The 17,724-nt window shown below is 35.0% G+C and overlaps 1 protein-coding gene and 1 pseudogene across 1 annotated transcript in view; one reads left to right on the top strand and one right to left on the bottom strand.

Moving 5' to 3' along the window:
* Ets65A (DNA-binding protein D-ETS-3) overlaps positions 1-17,724 on the bottom strand; it is an 84,334-nt gene that overhangs the window by 55,026 nt on the left and 11,584 nt on the right. The window contains exon 4 of the mRNA XM_089096106.1: positions 15,949-16,011. Within this exon, the coding sequence (XP_088952232.1) occupies positions 15,949-16,011 (63 nt within the window). The remainder of the gene's footprint in view (positions 1-15,948; positions 16,012-17,724) is intronic.
* Positions 4,747-5,795, top strand: LOC148948130 (uncharacterized; annotated as a pseudogene).

Below are 17,724 nucleotides of genomic sequence, written 5' to 3'. Positions count from 1 at the left end.
AACTTTCTAGGGGAAATTTTGCACCGGGGGAAATTGACCGGGATTCATGTAAGAAGTCCGTTTATATCGTCTTACTTTCTATTTGGCGACTTTTTTTTATACGTGAAGATGTTCTGGTGAACTTGCCCGGGAGAAATTTTCAGCAGGGTTAGAATTCTCTGGAAGATTTTTCCATAAAGGGATAAGAAGAAGTTCACGGGAGAATTTCTTCTTAGGGGAATTCTCGCCGGGAAAAATGTTCCATGGGGAAGTTATCACAGGGAGATATTCTTCGTGGGTAAAGTTTGCCCGGAGAAACTTTCAATTCGGGATGGGTGGAGAGGGGACGTCCAGGAAAAATGTTTCCACTTAGGTGGGATTTCCGCCATTACCTGAAAAAAACATTCAGAAGTTAAATAACAAAACATGTTTTTTAACTGAAAGTAAGCAGCGACGTTAAAACTTAAAAAGAACAGAAATTATTCCGTATATGAAATGGGCTGTCACCTCCTTAACGCCTCGCTCTTTACGCTACAGCTTGCCTCTTTGTCATACTCTACTTTTTAAAATAATAAAAACTGAAAAAAAGTAATAAAACCAGGCTAATTCCTCTCAAAGTAATAAAAACGAGGCTAATGCCTCTACAATTACCACACTCTCTTATCATCTTTCTTATACAGGGGTTTAATCAGTGTTTTCCTAAAATCGCTAAGTACTTCTTTCAAAAACCATATTCATAATCTTCAGTAGCTTATTTCTAACCTCATAGACACCGTTGTCAAGAAACTTATTTACCAAACTATCGAAACCTGGGGTCTTTTAATTTTTTTAATCCTTTTAGTACTGTCACTATTTCTTCCTCAAAAAAAAAATCTTCCTTTTAATCCAAGGTGTCAAAACCTTTTCCATTTTCCTCTACATCTTTTTCCTGTAGCTCTATCCCGGTTTAGTAGATTTTCAAAATATTGTGTCCATCTCTCTTTAACCCTTTCCTTATCGCTAATTGTGGCCCCGCTCCTATCTTTAACTGGGACAAGTCTAGTTTGACTACTCCCTCTCAAATTATGAACATAGGAGTACAATAGTATTTTACTGTTAGGCCGTCTAGGTTTATCTTCCAGATCCTCAGCAATTCTATCCATGGCCTCCGCTTCACACCTCTTTAATTCAGATTTCAATGCTTTCTTTACTTTCTTTGCATTCCTCTTATTTTCATATGACTTTTCACTCATGAGAATTCTTGTACAAGCCCGTTCTCCTCTCTTAAACATAAAGCATTTTTACTAATATTCCTAGCTGCGTTCCTAACTTTGTCCCCTAAAACAACACCAGCAACTTCACTACATTGTCAAACTTTAAACCCTCCGATTTAGTATTCAACTGTTCCTGGAAAGTTTATCTCAAATTATCATCCTGGAGTCTACCGACGTCATATCTTCCCAGACAGATAGTTACCCTTCGAAAGTTTTAGCTTTAAATTCACCCTAGACAATTCTAGATGGTGATTTTTACTTTTAACATCAATAACAGCACTCCTATATACCCTGGTATCTTGTATCTTCAGTTAATAATAACACAATCAGTAAGGTCAGCACTTGGCGATGCTCTTCTATAAACAAGAGTCAAAATCCTGCACAGACAATTTCAAGCCTATTACCTTCGACACATTATATATTTATGCCTACAAATATTGAGCTACTACGGGGATTAAACCAATAATAGATAAGTTCGTTACCATTGGCCAGTAAAAGTCCCCAGCTCTAGCCTAAGCCTATTTTTTTATTTATTTTGCTTTTAATATATATATATATATATATATATATATATATATATATATATATATATATATATATATATATATATATATATATATATATATATATATATATATATATATATATATATATATATATATATATATATATATATATATATATATATATATATATATATATATATATATATATATATATATATATATATATATATATATATATATATATATATATATATATATATATATATATATATATATATATATATATAATTCAGCTCTAAGAGAATTCAGATCTAAAAGATCATATTTTAACAAAACTGTTTCGTCACTTTTGAAGTTACAAATCCCTAATTTTCCAGCCAGCAGGAAACAACGTTCATCTTTTCTTTAATCAATTTTGAGTTGTCACTGCGAGCAAGCAATAATAGACTTTGAATAAGGAAAGAGTGACCTCGAGTCCCTACTAATCAAAGGATAATCTTCCCTTGTTGTCAATAGGCCACTTAAAAGTGACTGATAGGTATAGGACACAAAATCTAAGATGGAGACAGCTATTTTTCTCTTAGGCTTAAGTATAAATGAATTTGATGTAACACAAAGTAAAAGGCCACCTTCACACCTGCAACATAATCACACGTTTTAATATCATTATTGTGACAATTGTCCAGCCTATATAAATTAAAGATAAAATACTATTAAACATTACAATTAAAATTGGATTATTTACTGACATTGACATTTACGCTAAAGTTTACTTTTTGTCAAAATTATTTAACATGACTCTAGAATCGAAAGGGCCGATAAATGTGGATGAGGAGCATTTTTAAAATAATTTTTAAGACATTAGCGTAAAGAGCAAGGAATAAGGATGGGGCAAGCCCTCCTTGTGTACAGAATAATTTTTGTTCGTTTAAAGTTTTAATGTTGCTCCTCAATTCCAGTCTAAAAAAAAATTAACTTAAAAACCGTATCAGAATATCTTGAAATATACTAAAATAGTGCTTATCATTTGGAAAATATATAATTTTATTTAATTTTTTTATTTTTGTTCTCCAAAAAATTAGAAAATCTATAATAGTTAACGCCATTTACTGCCATGCCATTGTAATATTACACAAACACTGACAGATGAAGAAAATCCCCACACACACGGACCCTTTCCTTCCCCCTAAGGTTTACAGCTGATTAAAAAAAATTTTAAAAAAATTGAATTTTTTACAAACTCTATATAAAAAAATATATTAAAATATCCAAAAGTTTGCGTATAATATTCTTCTTATCTACCTTAAATTGTAAGCCTGGTGAAAAAAATCGTCATGCAGAGGAAAGGGTTACACTCGCGCCCCCTAAAATTTGAAAAATGGTACGAAAACAGCAATCCGTTGAAGCGATGGTTAAAGAGGGATCGCCAAATTTCTCAGAAGAGGCCCTAGTGTATTCCGGGAATAATGTAGGATTGTAGAGATAGTTTTCAATATTTAGCACTATTAAAATATCATTTTGACAAGTAATCAGACCATTTCCGCTTTCGTGCTAACCATATAGCGAAATGAACTTACGTGATGTGTTAATAGAAAGTCCTAGCTGTCAAATTCTCCCCCCGCTTTTCAATGTACCTAATATTCCATTGCGGAAATGGCTTCTATCCAGAAATGGAAAGGCTTAGAAAGCCCAAGATAGTCAGGAAATGTATTTTCTATCCATCAAAGAAGGGGTACAATTAGAAAATGAGATGAAATTATGGACTTGATAAACATAATAGACAGCTTTGAGGAGGTTCTAAAGGACATTCCTGATTTTCGTCATAGTGACACCTGGGTAAAGAGCAGTGGCAAGTTCTTTTTTTTCTCTCTCTCTCTCTCTCTCTCTCTCGCCATTTATACAAACACTATTTTGTCTTAGCGTCACTTTCCAAGTTTGTATTTTTTTTTTCTTTCAAACAGTTCGTGGCAACGAACTGTAAGTATGGAGCGACCCGGCCCAATAGTATCCAAAAGTCTAAAAAACAGAATTTTGACACCAACAGATATATCACAATATTTGGCTTGTTATGCTGATTCCAAATATGCAAGTTTCATTAAGTTTAGTCTTACCCACCAAAAGCTATGGACCTGAGAAAATTAATTTGATTGTCAAAAAAAGCGAGAAAGACCCCCTATAAGTCATAGAATTTTTAATGAAAATCACACCATCAGATTCAGCGCATCAAAGTACCCTACTGTTAACGTTTCAAGCTCCTATCTGCAAAAATGTAAAATTTTGTAAATTTTGCCAGAAGAAATATCACGGATGCCTATTTATTTGTTTGTTTGTTTTTGTTTTTATTTTCCCCATGGGTGATAGTATCGATCCAATGGGTCTAGAACGTCAGGAAAGGGTTCATTCTAACTGAAATGAAAAGCTCTAGCGCCCTTTTTAAGTGACCAAAAAATTGGAAGGCAACTAGACCCCTTCCCATCCCCTTTTTTCCCAAAATCGCCCGATCAAAATAGCAATTTTGTTCAGCATAGTTGAAAGACCCAATCATTGTCTTTGGAGAAAATATGACCACTCCCGCAGCTTCTCGGGAAAGATCTATAAGTTATAAAATTATCCGTACCAATTCAGTCTCTGAACTGGAAAGAACTAGTTTTTTGAAGCCAATCGGATTAACTTTTATGCTTTGTTATATTGCGCAATTGCGATTGAGTGCATCACGATAAATCAGCTGTTTATTGTATTGATAGCTGATAACTTGGATTTTTGGATTGTTATTGACTATATTTGATTATTTTATCTTATTTCGAAGGACTATTTTAGTGTAAAATTGGCAGTTTTAAGGCCTGTGAATTAACGTGCACTGTCAGTACCGTGCAGTCAAGGCAGGTGGTCCGACTTCACACAGGTTGGATTTGAAATCCACTCAAATGCATTAGTGAGGCTCGGCCCTCACTTAAAGATAAGGTTTTTGTCTTGTTTATCGGCTCATTCTAAACAGATTTTTAATAATTATGCAGCGTTTCGAGCAGTTTGATGTTGCGCTGGCTAAATTCAAGAACTACCCCCTTTGGCCAGTAAGAGTTATTCAGAATGGAAAGGACTCAAAAGGGAAGCCTACGGACCTAGTTTTTTGCTACGGAAGTTACGATGAATTCAGGCTCATTGATGCGAATCTTCAAAAATACTACCCTAAAACGACTGATTCATCCTCACCTGCTGTTAAAAAAGTATTTGTCGAGCTTGCAAATACTCCTGAAATTTACCGGATTCTTTTGAAAACATTTTTATCACTGAAAGCAAGAATTAATGTAGTGTCCCCCTTAGTTTCTTCTACGGTTGCCCCAATTTATAAGCAATTATTTGCAATTAGATTCCAAGCTAGAGAAGACAAAAAGTGATTTGTTTGATAATATAACACAAAAAAGAACTGAAAAATTTAATGGTGCAAGGTCAATGAAAGAGCATGCTGAGCTAATAATCAGCTAGGTTTATGATGCAGTCACACTCGAGTTTAATCCGAAGTTTGCGAAAATTGAGCAGGCTTTAAAGGGTCTGAGAACTCAAATTGAGAACCTCGATGACAGAATAATTCGAATTGAAACAAAGCTGGATGATTTTGATCAGGAGTCCCTACTCGACAGCCTTGTATTTCATGGGGCCAAACAGTTACCCAGTGTGGAAAGTCGCACGGCAATACTTCAAATTCTGAAGCAAAATGTCTCTGACTGAACTCTCGCCTTCTGATCTGATCAATGTGTACCGTCTACGCCTGAATAATCAGGCCCCACAGACTGAAGAAAGTTCTACTAGAGTTTCTCCGATCATTGTTAAATTTTCAAGCAAAGATGCAGCCCGAAAAGTGTTTAAAGCAAAAGCTAGACTTGCATCTACTGGTATTTTTATATCGGAGTCTCTAACAAAGCGTCGTCGGGACAGTTTGAATGAGGCTAAAGGCATTTACGGTCCGCGTAATGCGTTGTCAGATCTGGGTCAGATATTGGCAAAGCATAGTGTAGGGTCAGCAATAAAGAAAATAGGGTCTATTGCTGATTGCATTTAGTATTAGAAGTTATGATTTTTTTTTTTTTTTTTTTTTTTTTTTTAAATAAGCTGTTTTTTGTGTGTGTGTGTTTTCGTTTTTTTAGGTATGTTTAGTATCTTGCAGTATTGCAGTATTGGTATGATTGTTGTGATTTTACTTATTTATTTATTTTTATTTTTTGTTTTTATTTATAGCCTCTTTGTTATTTTTATTTATTTTATTCTGTGTGTTTTGCAATGCAGGTTTGATACATAGTCTCCGTAAGTTATATGAATTTTTCTAATTCAGGCTCCGGGGATTAATACTCCCTTGATGGGCGTTTACTTCAATTACAAATAAACCCCTTAGATCTTTTTAGCATTATTAATAATTCTATTGATCAAATTTAAATACACTCCCTAAATGTTTCCCAATGAATAAATAATAGACATGTTTGTGATTTAAAGAGGGCTACAAGACGAGGTAATCATTTTTTCTTCCTTTAACTTTTTACTCAGGTTTTATGGTCACGGATTGCTCAGTTGAGGGAGATAGTCTTTGATGGACGACCCAATGTTATCGGATTATGTGAGACTTTTCTTAATTATAGCAATGAAATGCTTTTACATATACTAAATCGCAGAAGGATGGCAAAGGGTGGACTAGTAATGTATATTTCTGACATTTTTCCCTATACTGTTCGAAGCGATCTGTCAAGGAATGACGAAGAGGATTTTGAATCCCAGTTTATTGAAATTAAATTAAAAATAAGGTTTTGATGATTGGTAATGTTTATAGATCTCCCAGTGGATCAGTCCCTTCTTTTCTTCAGGTCCTTGATGAGGTCTTGGATTTGATAGGCAGACGTCCATGTGAACTTGTAATAATAGGAGACTTTAGCTTAAATCTAATTGACATGACGTCTTCTACTAAGGTAGATTTTCTATCAGATATGCTTGCTGCTGGGGTTCTACCAACAACCTGTACTCCGACACGTGTAACTGATACGTCAGCGTTTTTAATTGATAATATTTTTTCGTCACTTAATTTGGTTCGGAATTCTGTTGTAGTGAGTGATATTTCAGACCATTTTCCTGTATTTTCCAGTTTTATCCTTGAAAAAACACTGAATAGGGAAATTCTAGCATCTTCTTAAGTTTCTTTTAGGTTTAGCTTGAATGAATTGATCCATCTTAGATCTCATTTAGCTTAGAAGACATGAAATGTTTTTGGTGACGATAATGATTTTTGTTCAAAGTTTGATTCCTTTTATGAGTCAGTAAAGGAGTCTATTTTTGACGTATGTGCTCTGTCTCCCTTTACTTCTAGGTCAAAAATATTTATTCCTCTTAACCCACGGATGAACCCTGGTCTTCTAAAGAGTTGGAGAAGAAGAAATAAGCTTTGCAAAGCTTTTAAGTGAGCGAAATCATCTTTGAATGATGCAAGTCTTCAGCGATTCAAGCTCTACAGGAATGTTTTCAATTTTCTATGCCGGAAGGCTAAATTCCTTTATTATTCCAAAAAATTCTCGGATTGTGAGAATGATATTCGAAAAACCTGGCAAGTGATCAATTCCGTCCTGAAGCGTTCTTCTCAGGCTCCTTCTATCCCTCCAAGTCTTGTAGTTGGTGATGTGGTTGTTGAGGGTATTTCATCTGTTCAAGAAGCATTTACATCTTATTTTTCCAATATTGAGAAAACCACTGCTTCTTCAGTCAGGTCTTCACAGTCACAACCAGATTACAAATCTTATCTTGGTCCGCCTTGTCTCAAATCTGATGGTGTTATATCCTGCCTCTGAGGTTGAAGTAGCCAGGATTGTAAATAGCTTAAAGGGTTCTTCGTCGTCTGGCCCTGACTGTATTCCAACTATGGTAGTTAAATTCATTTTTCCTTCCATTATTTCTCCATTGACAAAGCTTATAAATCTTTCTTTTGAAAATGGGATTTTCCCCAGTTCTCTTAAGCGAGCTAGAGTAATTGTTTTATTTAAAGGTGGACCAAGAAGTGATCCAGCCCATTATCGTCCTATATCTTTGCTGTCTGTTTTTAGCAAAATTTTTGAAAACACCATGCTTTCCCGTCTACTTGCTTTTCTAGAGGCTAAAAGATTTTTTTATGATTTTCAGTTTGGCTTCCGAGCTAAACATTCTACGGAGCATGCGTGTGTAACTCTTTTAAATTTTCTCTACACCGCGCTTGACTCTGGTTTGATTCCTGCAGCTATATTCCTAGATGTCCGTAAGGCTTTTGACTCTTTAACTCATGAGATTCTGCTGTATAAGCTATCACACAATGGTGTAAGAGGACAGGCTCATGCTTGGTTTGATTCCTATTTGTCAGGTAGAACTATCTCCGTAGACTCCCTTTTCCGCTTTTCGTCTGAAGTTGAGTTTGGTGTTCCTCAAGGCTCTCTTCTTGGATCATTCCTGTTTTTGGTTTATGTTAATGACCTTATAGTTGCGGTTAAGGTTTGAAAACCTAAAGTAAGCTGTCACCTATATCATCCTGAATCGTTCTATGCTAAAAAAAAAATCCATGGTTTCAGGATATTGACACTCTCTTTGCTTCTGCTGATGACAGTACCATTGGTACTGTAGTAGGAACTGAGTCTGAGATGCTTCCCAAATTAGTTGACCTTTTCGAGAGAGTTTTTCTTTGGTTTGATGCAAGTTGCCTTGCCCTAAATGTTGCTAAGTCAAGTTTTCTAATTTTTTCCCGTATTTCTCTGGCGTGCCCTGAGTTAACTAATATCCTAAGTTAACTTTCAAGGGGCTCTCTCAGTAGACCTAAGGAACGATATGTCCGATTTCTCGGTATTCTTCTCGATGAAAACCTTTCATTTAAGCATCATATTGGACTAATTAATATGAAGATCTCAAGGAATCTTGAAATTTTGAGGTAGCTAAAACACTTTTTTCCTGCATCAGTTTTAAAAATTCTGCTCCATTGCTTAGTTCAGTCCTACGTCTCTTATTTCCCAACAATATGGATTTCAACTTTCTTTTCTTTTTTCAAACCACTTTCTAAGTTATATGATAAGGCAAGAAGGCTTATACAGGAAACAAATTGTTCTACAGCTAACCCAACTAGCCCATTACTTGATTTGCAGTCTCTCTACATTCTTTCGTGCGCGTCTTTCACTTTTCATCAAATTCAGGGTGATGTTCCCACAGTCCTTCAAATTACTCCTTCTTTCGTCGCTCATAGGTCTTCGCATCATCTTCGCAATTCAAGGAATATTAATATTTTATTTACTCCATCTGTGAGGTCTGACTTTAATCCATTAACTGCTTGTCATATCGTTTGGAATAGCCTACCTGAGTCAGCTCAAGAATGTCACTCGTTTGGTAGTTTCAAAAGAATTTAAAAAAAAATTTTAATGTCTTGATTTTTCATGTTTAAATTTATTATTATTTTTTTAATTTTATTATTATTTTTTCGGGGGGGGGGAGGGCGTGACTAGCCTGGGTTGGAAACGTTTGTTGTGAGGGGTACTGCGTTTGTCTATTATTTTTTGTGGCTTGGTTTCAATTATATTTTTGGAATTTGGTTTAATTTATAGGATTGTCATACATCTTTTTTTTTTTGTTCGGGGGTGGGGGTGAGGTCTCATAAAAATCGCTTTTTGTTTGGGTCTTTTAATTATTGTTTTTGTCTCTTTTTTGTTTTGTTGTGTGTGTGTGTGTGTGTGTGTGTTGAGTCTTTGAAAGGTTGAAATGCATTATGTTGAAAATACTTTTTTTTCTAGTATTTATGCCAGTTCTGTTTTTCCCCTGTTTTTTTCCTGGTCATACAGCTTTACGGGGGGTTCTTTATCGAAGTGTTTTTGTCGTAAATATACTTGGTGAATACATTGATTGATTAACTGATCATATGGTAGTCCACACACGGAATAAATTGATTACTTGGTAGTCCCCTGTTTAGTTTTTGATTTTTTGATTTTTTTTTTCTCTCTTCTTTTTTTATGTGGATCTTTGTATTTTATGATGTTTTTTTCTTGTTTTTTTTTTTTGTTTATTTTTTTGTTTATTTATTTTTTTTCTTGTGTTGAGTCTCTTAAAGGTGAATGTATGATGCTGAAAATGTTTTTGTTTTTTATGTATTTGCTTCATTTTGTTTCTCCCCTGTTTTTTTCCTGGCCATAGAACCTTACGGGGGAGTTTATATTGAAGTATATTTTGTTAAGTTTATTGATTGAATAAATCGATTGATTGATTGATCCATTGTTTACGTATAGTATTTGTTATTGGGAAGTAATCATACATTTTTCGGTTGGGGAGGGGAGGACAAATTTTCCGCTGCGGGGATTTTGCAAGAGTAGAATTTTTCATGGATAGGGAAGTTTCCAGGGGGTGAACTTTCCAGGGGAAATTTTACACTGGGGGATTTGCCAGAATTCCTATAAAAAATGTCTGTATATATCTTGCTTTCGCTTTACCGATTTAATTTCACGCGTGGAGATTTTAAGGGTTACTGTCCGGGGTAAATTTTTGCCGGGATTGAAGTGTCGAGAGGATATTTAAGTTGAGAGGGATATTTTTCCGTGGAGGTAGAGCCAGATATCTTGGCGTTATTTAAAAACGACCTGAAGTTAAATAAAAAAAAAGAAGTTTTTTCAGCTGAAAGCAAGGAGCAACATTATAACTTAAAACGAAAAAAAATTATTATGTATATGAGGTGGGTTTGCCCCCTCTCCAATACCTCACTCATTACGCTCTAATTCTTTAAAAACGATACCTGAAACACAAGGGTCGTTTAATTACAACAATAAGTAGCTTTTTTAAAGTGCTGAAAACTTTAGCTTGAAGAGCGAAGTGTTGGGGACGGGGCAACCCCCTCATGTAGATATTAATTTTTGTTCGTTTTAAGTTTTGATGTTGTTCCTTACTTTCAGTTGAAAAACTGTTTTTTTATTTAATTGGAAGCAAAAGCGACGCGGCTCAATATTAGCCGAAACTCTTAAAAACTGAGTTTTGATAGCAATCATAGGCAACGCAATCGCGCTGCCTAAGTAAAGAACGATGTTAGCACAATTTATTGTTTTTTTTCCATATCAGGGCACTTTATAAATGGGTTGTCGTAGAAACTTCGAAAAGGGCTTATTCGATTGGAGATTGGAGTGGATTGTGCCCTTTTTAATAGTCGAAAATGATTGGAAGGCAACTAAAACCCCTTCCGTGCCCACCAATTCCTGAAACACATCCAATAAAATTTTTAGATAGCCATTTTGTTCAGCGTAGTTGATTTCCAGATAGAAATTATGTTTTTGAGGAGGACAATCCCCCACAGCCCTCAGGGCAAGGGTTGTAAGTTATGTCCTGGGGGCTTATAAGGTTTTTTATAGAAAGCGTTGTCGTAGAAACTTCAAAAAAGGCTCATTTGATTGGAAATTCAAAGGGCTAGTGCCCTTCTTAATAGTCGTAAGTGATTCGAGGGCAACTAACACCCCTCTCACGCCCAATTTCCCCGAACACATCCAATCAACATTTTGAGATAGCCATTTTATTCAACTTAGTTGAAAGTTCTGGAAGGTAGGCTTTTGAGGATAACAGACCCTTCCATACAACCCTCAGGGCGTGGTGGCTAAACTTTCCCCCGGAGGCATTTAGGTTCTTACAGAATGCTCTGTTATAGAAACTTCAAAAAGGACTCACTCAATTGGAAATTGAAACGGCTAGTGCCCTTTTTAATAGTCGAAAGTAAATGGAGGGCAACTAACACCCGTTCCACGCCCACCATTTCCCCGAACATATCCAATCAAAATTTTGAGATAGCCATTTTGTTCCACTCAGTTTAAAGTTCAGGAAACTATACCGTTGAGCAGGACGCTTCCCCCAGAGTCTCCAGGGCAAGGGTTACATGTTATACCCTTGGGGAATATAAGGTTTTTATTGAAATATTTGTTCTAAAAACTTGAAAAAAGGTCCATTCGACTGGAAATTCAAAGGGCTAGTGCCCTTTTTAATAGTTAAAAGTGATTTGAGGGCAACTAACCCCCCTCTCACGCCCATCTTTTCCCCAAACACATACAATCAAAATTTTTAGATAGCCACTTTATTCAACGTAGTTGAAAGTTTTAGAAATTAGGTCTTTAAGGATGACAACCCCTCCCCCCACAGCCCTCAGGGCAAGGGTTGTAAGTTGTGTCCTGGGGGCATATAAGGTTTTATAGAAACCGCTGTTGTAGAAACTTCAAAAAGGGCTCATTCAATTAGAAATTGAACGGGCTAGTGCCCTTTTTAATAGTCGAAAATGTTTGAAGGGCAACAAACCCCCCACTCACGCCCACCATTTTCCCAAACACATCCATCAAAATTTTGAGATATCCATTTTGTTCAACGTAGTTGAAATTTCTGGAAATTAGGTCTTTTAGGATGATAACCCCCTCAGAGCCCTCAGTTCAAGGGTTGTAAGTTATGCCCTGGGGGCATATAAGGTTTATATAGAAAAGTTGTTGTAGAATTTCAAAAAGGGCTCATTTGATTCAAAATTGAAATTGCCCTTTTTAATAGTCGAAAGTGAGTAGAGATAATTAGCCCCCCTCTCAAGCCCACCATTTCCCCAAAAACATTCAATCAAAGTTTAGAGATAGCCCCTATTCCTGAAAACCCCTATGCCTTCCCAAGGCCAGAACATAATTTGCACTTTACTGAAAAAAAATACAAATGAAGGTGCATTGTCAGTTTAATATAAATATACTGATATTTAGTAATCAAAATGTTAATATTATTTGATTTATTAAAGTTTAAAAAGTAAAAACATTTATATTTTTTTCAGTAAAGTGCAAATTATGTTTTGGCCTTGGGAAGGCATAGGGGTTTTGAGCCCAACTTCTGTTAATTTCTGCTCGTTTTGAGTTTGACTTGGTTATTTATTGTAATTTCTGTTCGTTTTGAGTTTCATTTATTTATCGATGCTGATTTATGGTAGTTTCACGCTTGGTAGATTATTTGATTTTATTTTTGCGCATTTTTTGTTTAATGGAGTTCTTTACTTTTCTTTGAAAAACTTATCTTGTGGGAAAAGTATTTTTAATTAATTAAATAAGAAAACAGGTTTTTTCGACTGAAAGTAAGGAGCAACATTAAAACTCAAAATGAACAGAATTTACTACGTATATGAGGGGGTACGCCGTACGCCCCCTAGTCAATACCTCGCTCTTACCACGCTCAATACCACGCTAAAGTTCGAATTTTGTTCCAATTCTTTCAGAATTATCCCAGAATCACAAAGGCCGTTTAGTTAGAATAGACAGCTCTTTTGAAAGTACAAAAAAAACTTTAGCGTAAAGAGCAAGGTATTGACTTGGGGGTGGATCCCCTCATATACTTAGTAAATTCTGTTTGTTTTAAGTTTTAATGCTGCTCCTTACTTTCAGTTGAAAAAACCTGTTTTTTTATTTAATTTCTGGTCATTTGTTAAATAATGCTGGGAAATCGAGCAATCCCTTCATAGAAACGTCCCTTCCCCAATGATAAAATCCTCCATGGAAAGATCCTACCATGTAACCACCTCCTCTAATCTCCCCCCCCCCCTTACCAGAAAAAAACCCTCCTGAAAATGTCTGTGTACTTCCCAATAACCAATACTATTGTATGTAAACAACGGGCAAAGTTCATAACTTGCAGCCCTTCCCCTGGGGACTGTGCGGAATTAAATTATCCTTAAAGACATATTTATTAAATTTTCGACTATGCTGACAAAATGGCTATCTCAAAATTTTGATCGGGTGACTTTTAGAAAAATGAGCGTGGGAGGGGGCCTAGGTGCCCTCCAATTTTTTGGTCACTTAAAAAGGGCACTAGAACTTTTAATTTCCGTTCGAATAAGCCCTCTCGCGATATTCTAGGACCACTGGATCGATATAATCACCCCTGGGGAAAAAAAAATAAATAAACACGCATCCGTGATCTTTCTTCTGGCCAAAAATATAAAATTCCACATTTTTGCAGATAGGAGCTTGAAACCTCTATAGTAGGTTTTTCTGACATGCTGAATATGATATTTTGATTTTCATTAAGATTCTATCATTGTTAGGGGTGTTTCCCCCTTTTTCAAAAATAAGTCATTTTTTTCAGGCTCGTAACGTTTGATGGGTAACACTAAACGTGATGAAACTTATATATTTGAAATCAGTATAAAAATCCGATTCTTTTGATGCATCAACTGGTATCAAAATTCCGTTTTTTCGAGATTTGGTTACTATTGAGCCGGATCGCTCCTTACTTACAGTTCGTTACCACTAACTGTTTGATAGGCATATCAAAGAATTTAATTTTTATTTTTATTCCATATATCTAAAGTTCGTTAAGTTTAATATTACCCATCTAAAGTTACGAGCCCGAGAGAATTTGCCCCATTTTCGAAAGGGGGCACCCCCAAAAAGCCAATCTATCTTAATGAAAATCTCACCATTAGATTCAGCATATCACAGGAACCTACTGTTGAGGTTTCAATCTCCTATATACGAAAAATGTGGAATTAGGCTTTTATTGCCAGATTTCTTATAAGGATGCGTGCATTTTTTTTTTTTTTCAGGGGTGATTGTATAAAACCCGTGATCCCAGAAGATCAAAAGATGGCTCATTTGATCGGATATAAGAAGTTGTAGTGCTTTTTTTAAGTGACCATAAAGGTTGGAGGGCAACTAGCCCCCCTCACATGCCCTTTTCTCCCCAAAGTCATCCGATTCAAAATTTCTAGATAGCTATTTTCTTCAGCATAGTCAAAAGATCCAATAAATATGCCTTTGGGGATAACATGACCCCCACAGACCCTGAGGAGAGCGCTGTAAGTTACGAAATTTGTTTACGTTTAGAGTTTGTTATTTACGTTTTACGTAATAACAAACTTGTTTACGTTAAACCCCATTGTTTACGTTTAGAGTTTGTTATCGGGAAGTATACAGACTCTTTTTTGGGGAGGGGGAGGGGGACATCCCTTCCTTAGGAACGGAATTCCCCAGGGGTGAACTTTCCGGGAGAAATTTTTACACTTTGGAATTTTCCAGAATTCCTATAAGAAATTCTTTGGATTTGTCTTAATTTGTCTTTGGCGACTTAATTTTACATGTGGGAGTGTCTCAGGGAAATTTTCAGCAGGATTGGGATTGTCTGGAGTATTTTCAGTGGGGGGGGGGGGCTTTTAGCAGGAGAAATTATCCATGGGGGAATTCCACGGGAGAAATTCTTCATCGGGGAATTCTCCACAGGAGCAACTTTCCGCTGGGAATTGGGGGGAATTCCAGGAAAAGATTTCCACGGAGGGGGTGGGCTCTCAGTTTGATTTGAAAAACAATCAGAAATTACAGTCTTTTTCAAATGAAGGTATCACAAAGAAAATTTATCGGGCAGAATCGTCGGCAAAAAAATTTCCGGGGGTTTTTAACGAGGAAGAAATTTTCCTGGGGGGAGGCTATTTTACCTGGGAGTAACTCTACTTTGAGGAATAGGGAAGTAATTTTACATGGAAGGGAGCCGGATTTCCCGGCATTATCTGAAAAAACGATCAAAAATTAAATAAAAAAAACAAGTTTTTCAACTGAAAGTAAAGAGCACCGCTAAAACCGTATACGAAAATAAATTATTCCGTATATGAGTGGGTTTCCCCCTCCTCAATACCTTACTCTTCATGGTAAAGTTTTAAAACCTAAAAAAAAACCTCTTATTATAATTAAATGGCCTTTGGGTTTCGGGAGCCGTTGTTAAAGAAGTGGGACAAAAAGTCAAACTTTATCGTATCCCCCCCTAATATACGAAATATTTTCTGTTCGTTTTAAGGTTCAATGTTGATCCTTACTTTCGGATGAAAAAACTTGTTTTCTTATTTAATTTAATTTAAAGGCATAGATTCGCCTTCTTATGGCTTCAGGATTGTTCAAAATAAGTTTCTAGTTTAGTTAATTCACAGAAAGACAGATAGACACTTGAATTTATGTGTACAAATAGATATGCATAAATATATATTACGTATATTAGTTTTATACTTCTTTATTCATGTATCTACATGCCCACATACATACCCAATATATATATATATATATATATATATATATATATATATATATATATATATATATATATATATATATATATATATATATATATATATATATATATATATGTATATGGGTATGTATTAAGCTCATGTATGTATGAACCTAATGACGAATTTGAAAGTGACTTACTGTTCAGATGTGAAGTAGCATGGGAAACTTTTCCCTTCATTGTTGCAGATGATCCGCCGTGAACTAGAACGAAACGATCAAGTTGTTACCAGCCTTTTAGCCGAGTATATCAAAAGTTGGGGGAGAGATCATTATTCTGACTCTTCCCACGAGTGGCTTGCGCCCTTAATGACGATAATCAGAAACCGTGACGAAACAAATGACGCGATTATTTAGTAGGAAGAGAAACATAAAACTACATGTTTCAATTGGTGGTGATCAGTCTCTGGTTTTATGATTGAATAATTTATGATGAATATTAATCATATTGTTGGTGGGAAAGTGATTGGAAAAATAAATTATGGAACTGTTTTCATAAGGAAGGGGGAATCGGAATTGCAGTATAAACACTAAATTTTAAACAGCAAACTAAAAGATAATTGTCAAAAAAATATAAAACACAAATCAATCTTACAAAGGAAACATAATGGAATATGTTTAAAATGGCCTTGATGATGATTCAATTTATTATTAATTGATTCAATTTATTAATTGATTCAATATGATTCAATTTATGATTATCACCGATTAATACTATTGTTAGGGGATGAAGAAACTATTAATTTATAAGAGTGTAATTGGAAAAACAATTACTGGACAGATTAGAATTTGAATCAGAAAATTAAGTACAAACAACTGCCAAAAAACGTTAAAACACAAATTAACCTTGCCAGAAAATAATGGTATTTATTTAAATTAGTCAAGATCACGCCTAATTTATGACCAGTGTCAGCTACACTGTTTTTAGGAAAATGAGGAAATGATTGAAGGAACTATGATTTATAACAGCGCGATTAGAAAAACAGGGACTTGTGTATTATTTAGTACACACTCGAGAAGTGAAGTTAGGTTAATCATAATGAAATATACAAAAGTATGATGAAAATACAATACTTTAGTACCAAACTATGGAAACTACAACAAAGAATTATGGTAGGTGGGCCGCAGAGAACGCATTATATTAAATACCTAACCTAATTTAACCTAACCGAAATACCATCTCTACATATTAAATGTTTAATAAAAGTGTACCTACAACGTAGATTTCAACTGAGTCTAAGGTCAATTTCTTCGAAAGGTATAAACCAGTTATTGTCAGATCTTCAGATCCAAATTCTCGAGTGTGCACTGAATAATACACAAGTACCAAAAAACAACCTCATGGCAGACAAAAACATGAAACAGTAAAGTAAAAAATAGACAATAGTCAAAAAACATAAATCAATCCAGCCAGGACATAACTATATATGTTTATATTAGTCATGATCAGCTTCTAGATTTAAGACCGATATCCCTGTTGACGAGAATGATTAAGGCTATTGTCATAAAAAGTAAAAAGAATTATCTAGCGAAACAAATTCTGAAATTCCACTCTCCCCCCGAGAATTTCTCCAGGCCTATGCAAATTAATGATTGAGTTTAAAAGCGTATTTTTGTCAATAATCAAAATTGAATGCTCAAAGAAATGCTCGAAATGAGCGCTGTATACTCGTATTTATTTGAATGGTCGAGGCTTTTGTGTCAAAATTAAAACAAAAAGAAAAAGAAAGAAAAAGAAAAAGAAAGAAAAGAAAGAAAAAGAAAAAAGAAAAAGAAAAAGAAAGAAAAAGAAAAGAAAAAGAAAAAGAAAGAAAAGAAAAAGAAAGAAAAAGAAAAGAAAGAAAGAAAAAGAAAAGAAAAAGAAAAAAGAAAAAGAAAGAAAAAGAAAAAGAAAGAAAAAGAAAAGAAGTTTTTCTT

Source organism: Artemia sp. Qi Xiang Cuo, chromosome 10 (assembly GCF_049724085.1).
Source record: "Artemia sp. Qi Xiang Cuo chromosome 10, ASM4972408v1, whole genome shotgun sequence".
In the NCBI taxonomy this organism is placed as follows: domain Eukaryota; kingdom Metazoa; phylum Arthropoda; class Branchiopoda; order Anostraca; family Artemiidae; genus Artemia; species Artemia sp. Qi Xiang Cuo.
This window is presented reverse-complemented; position numbering and strand designations above follow the sequence as displayed.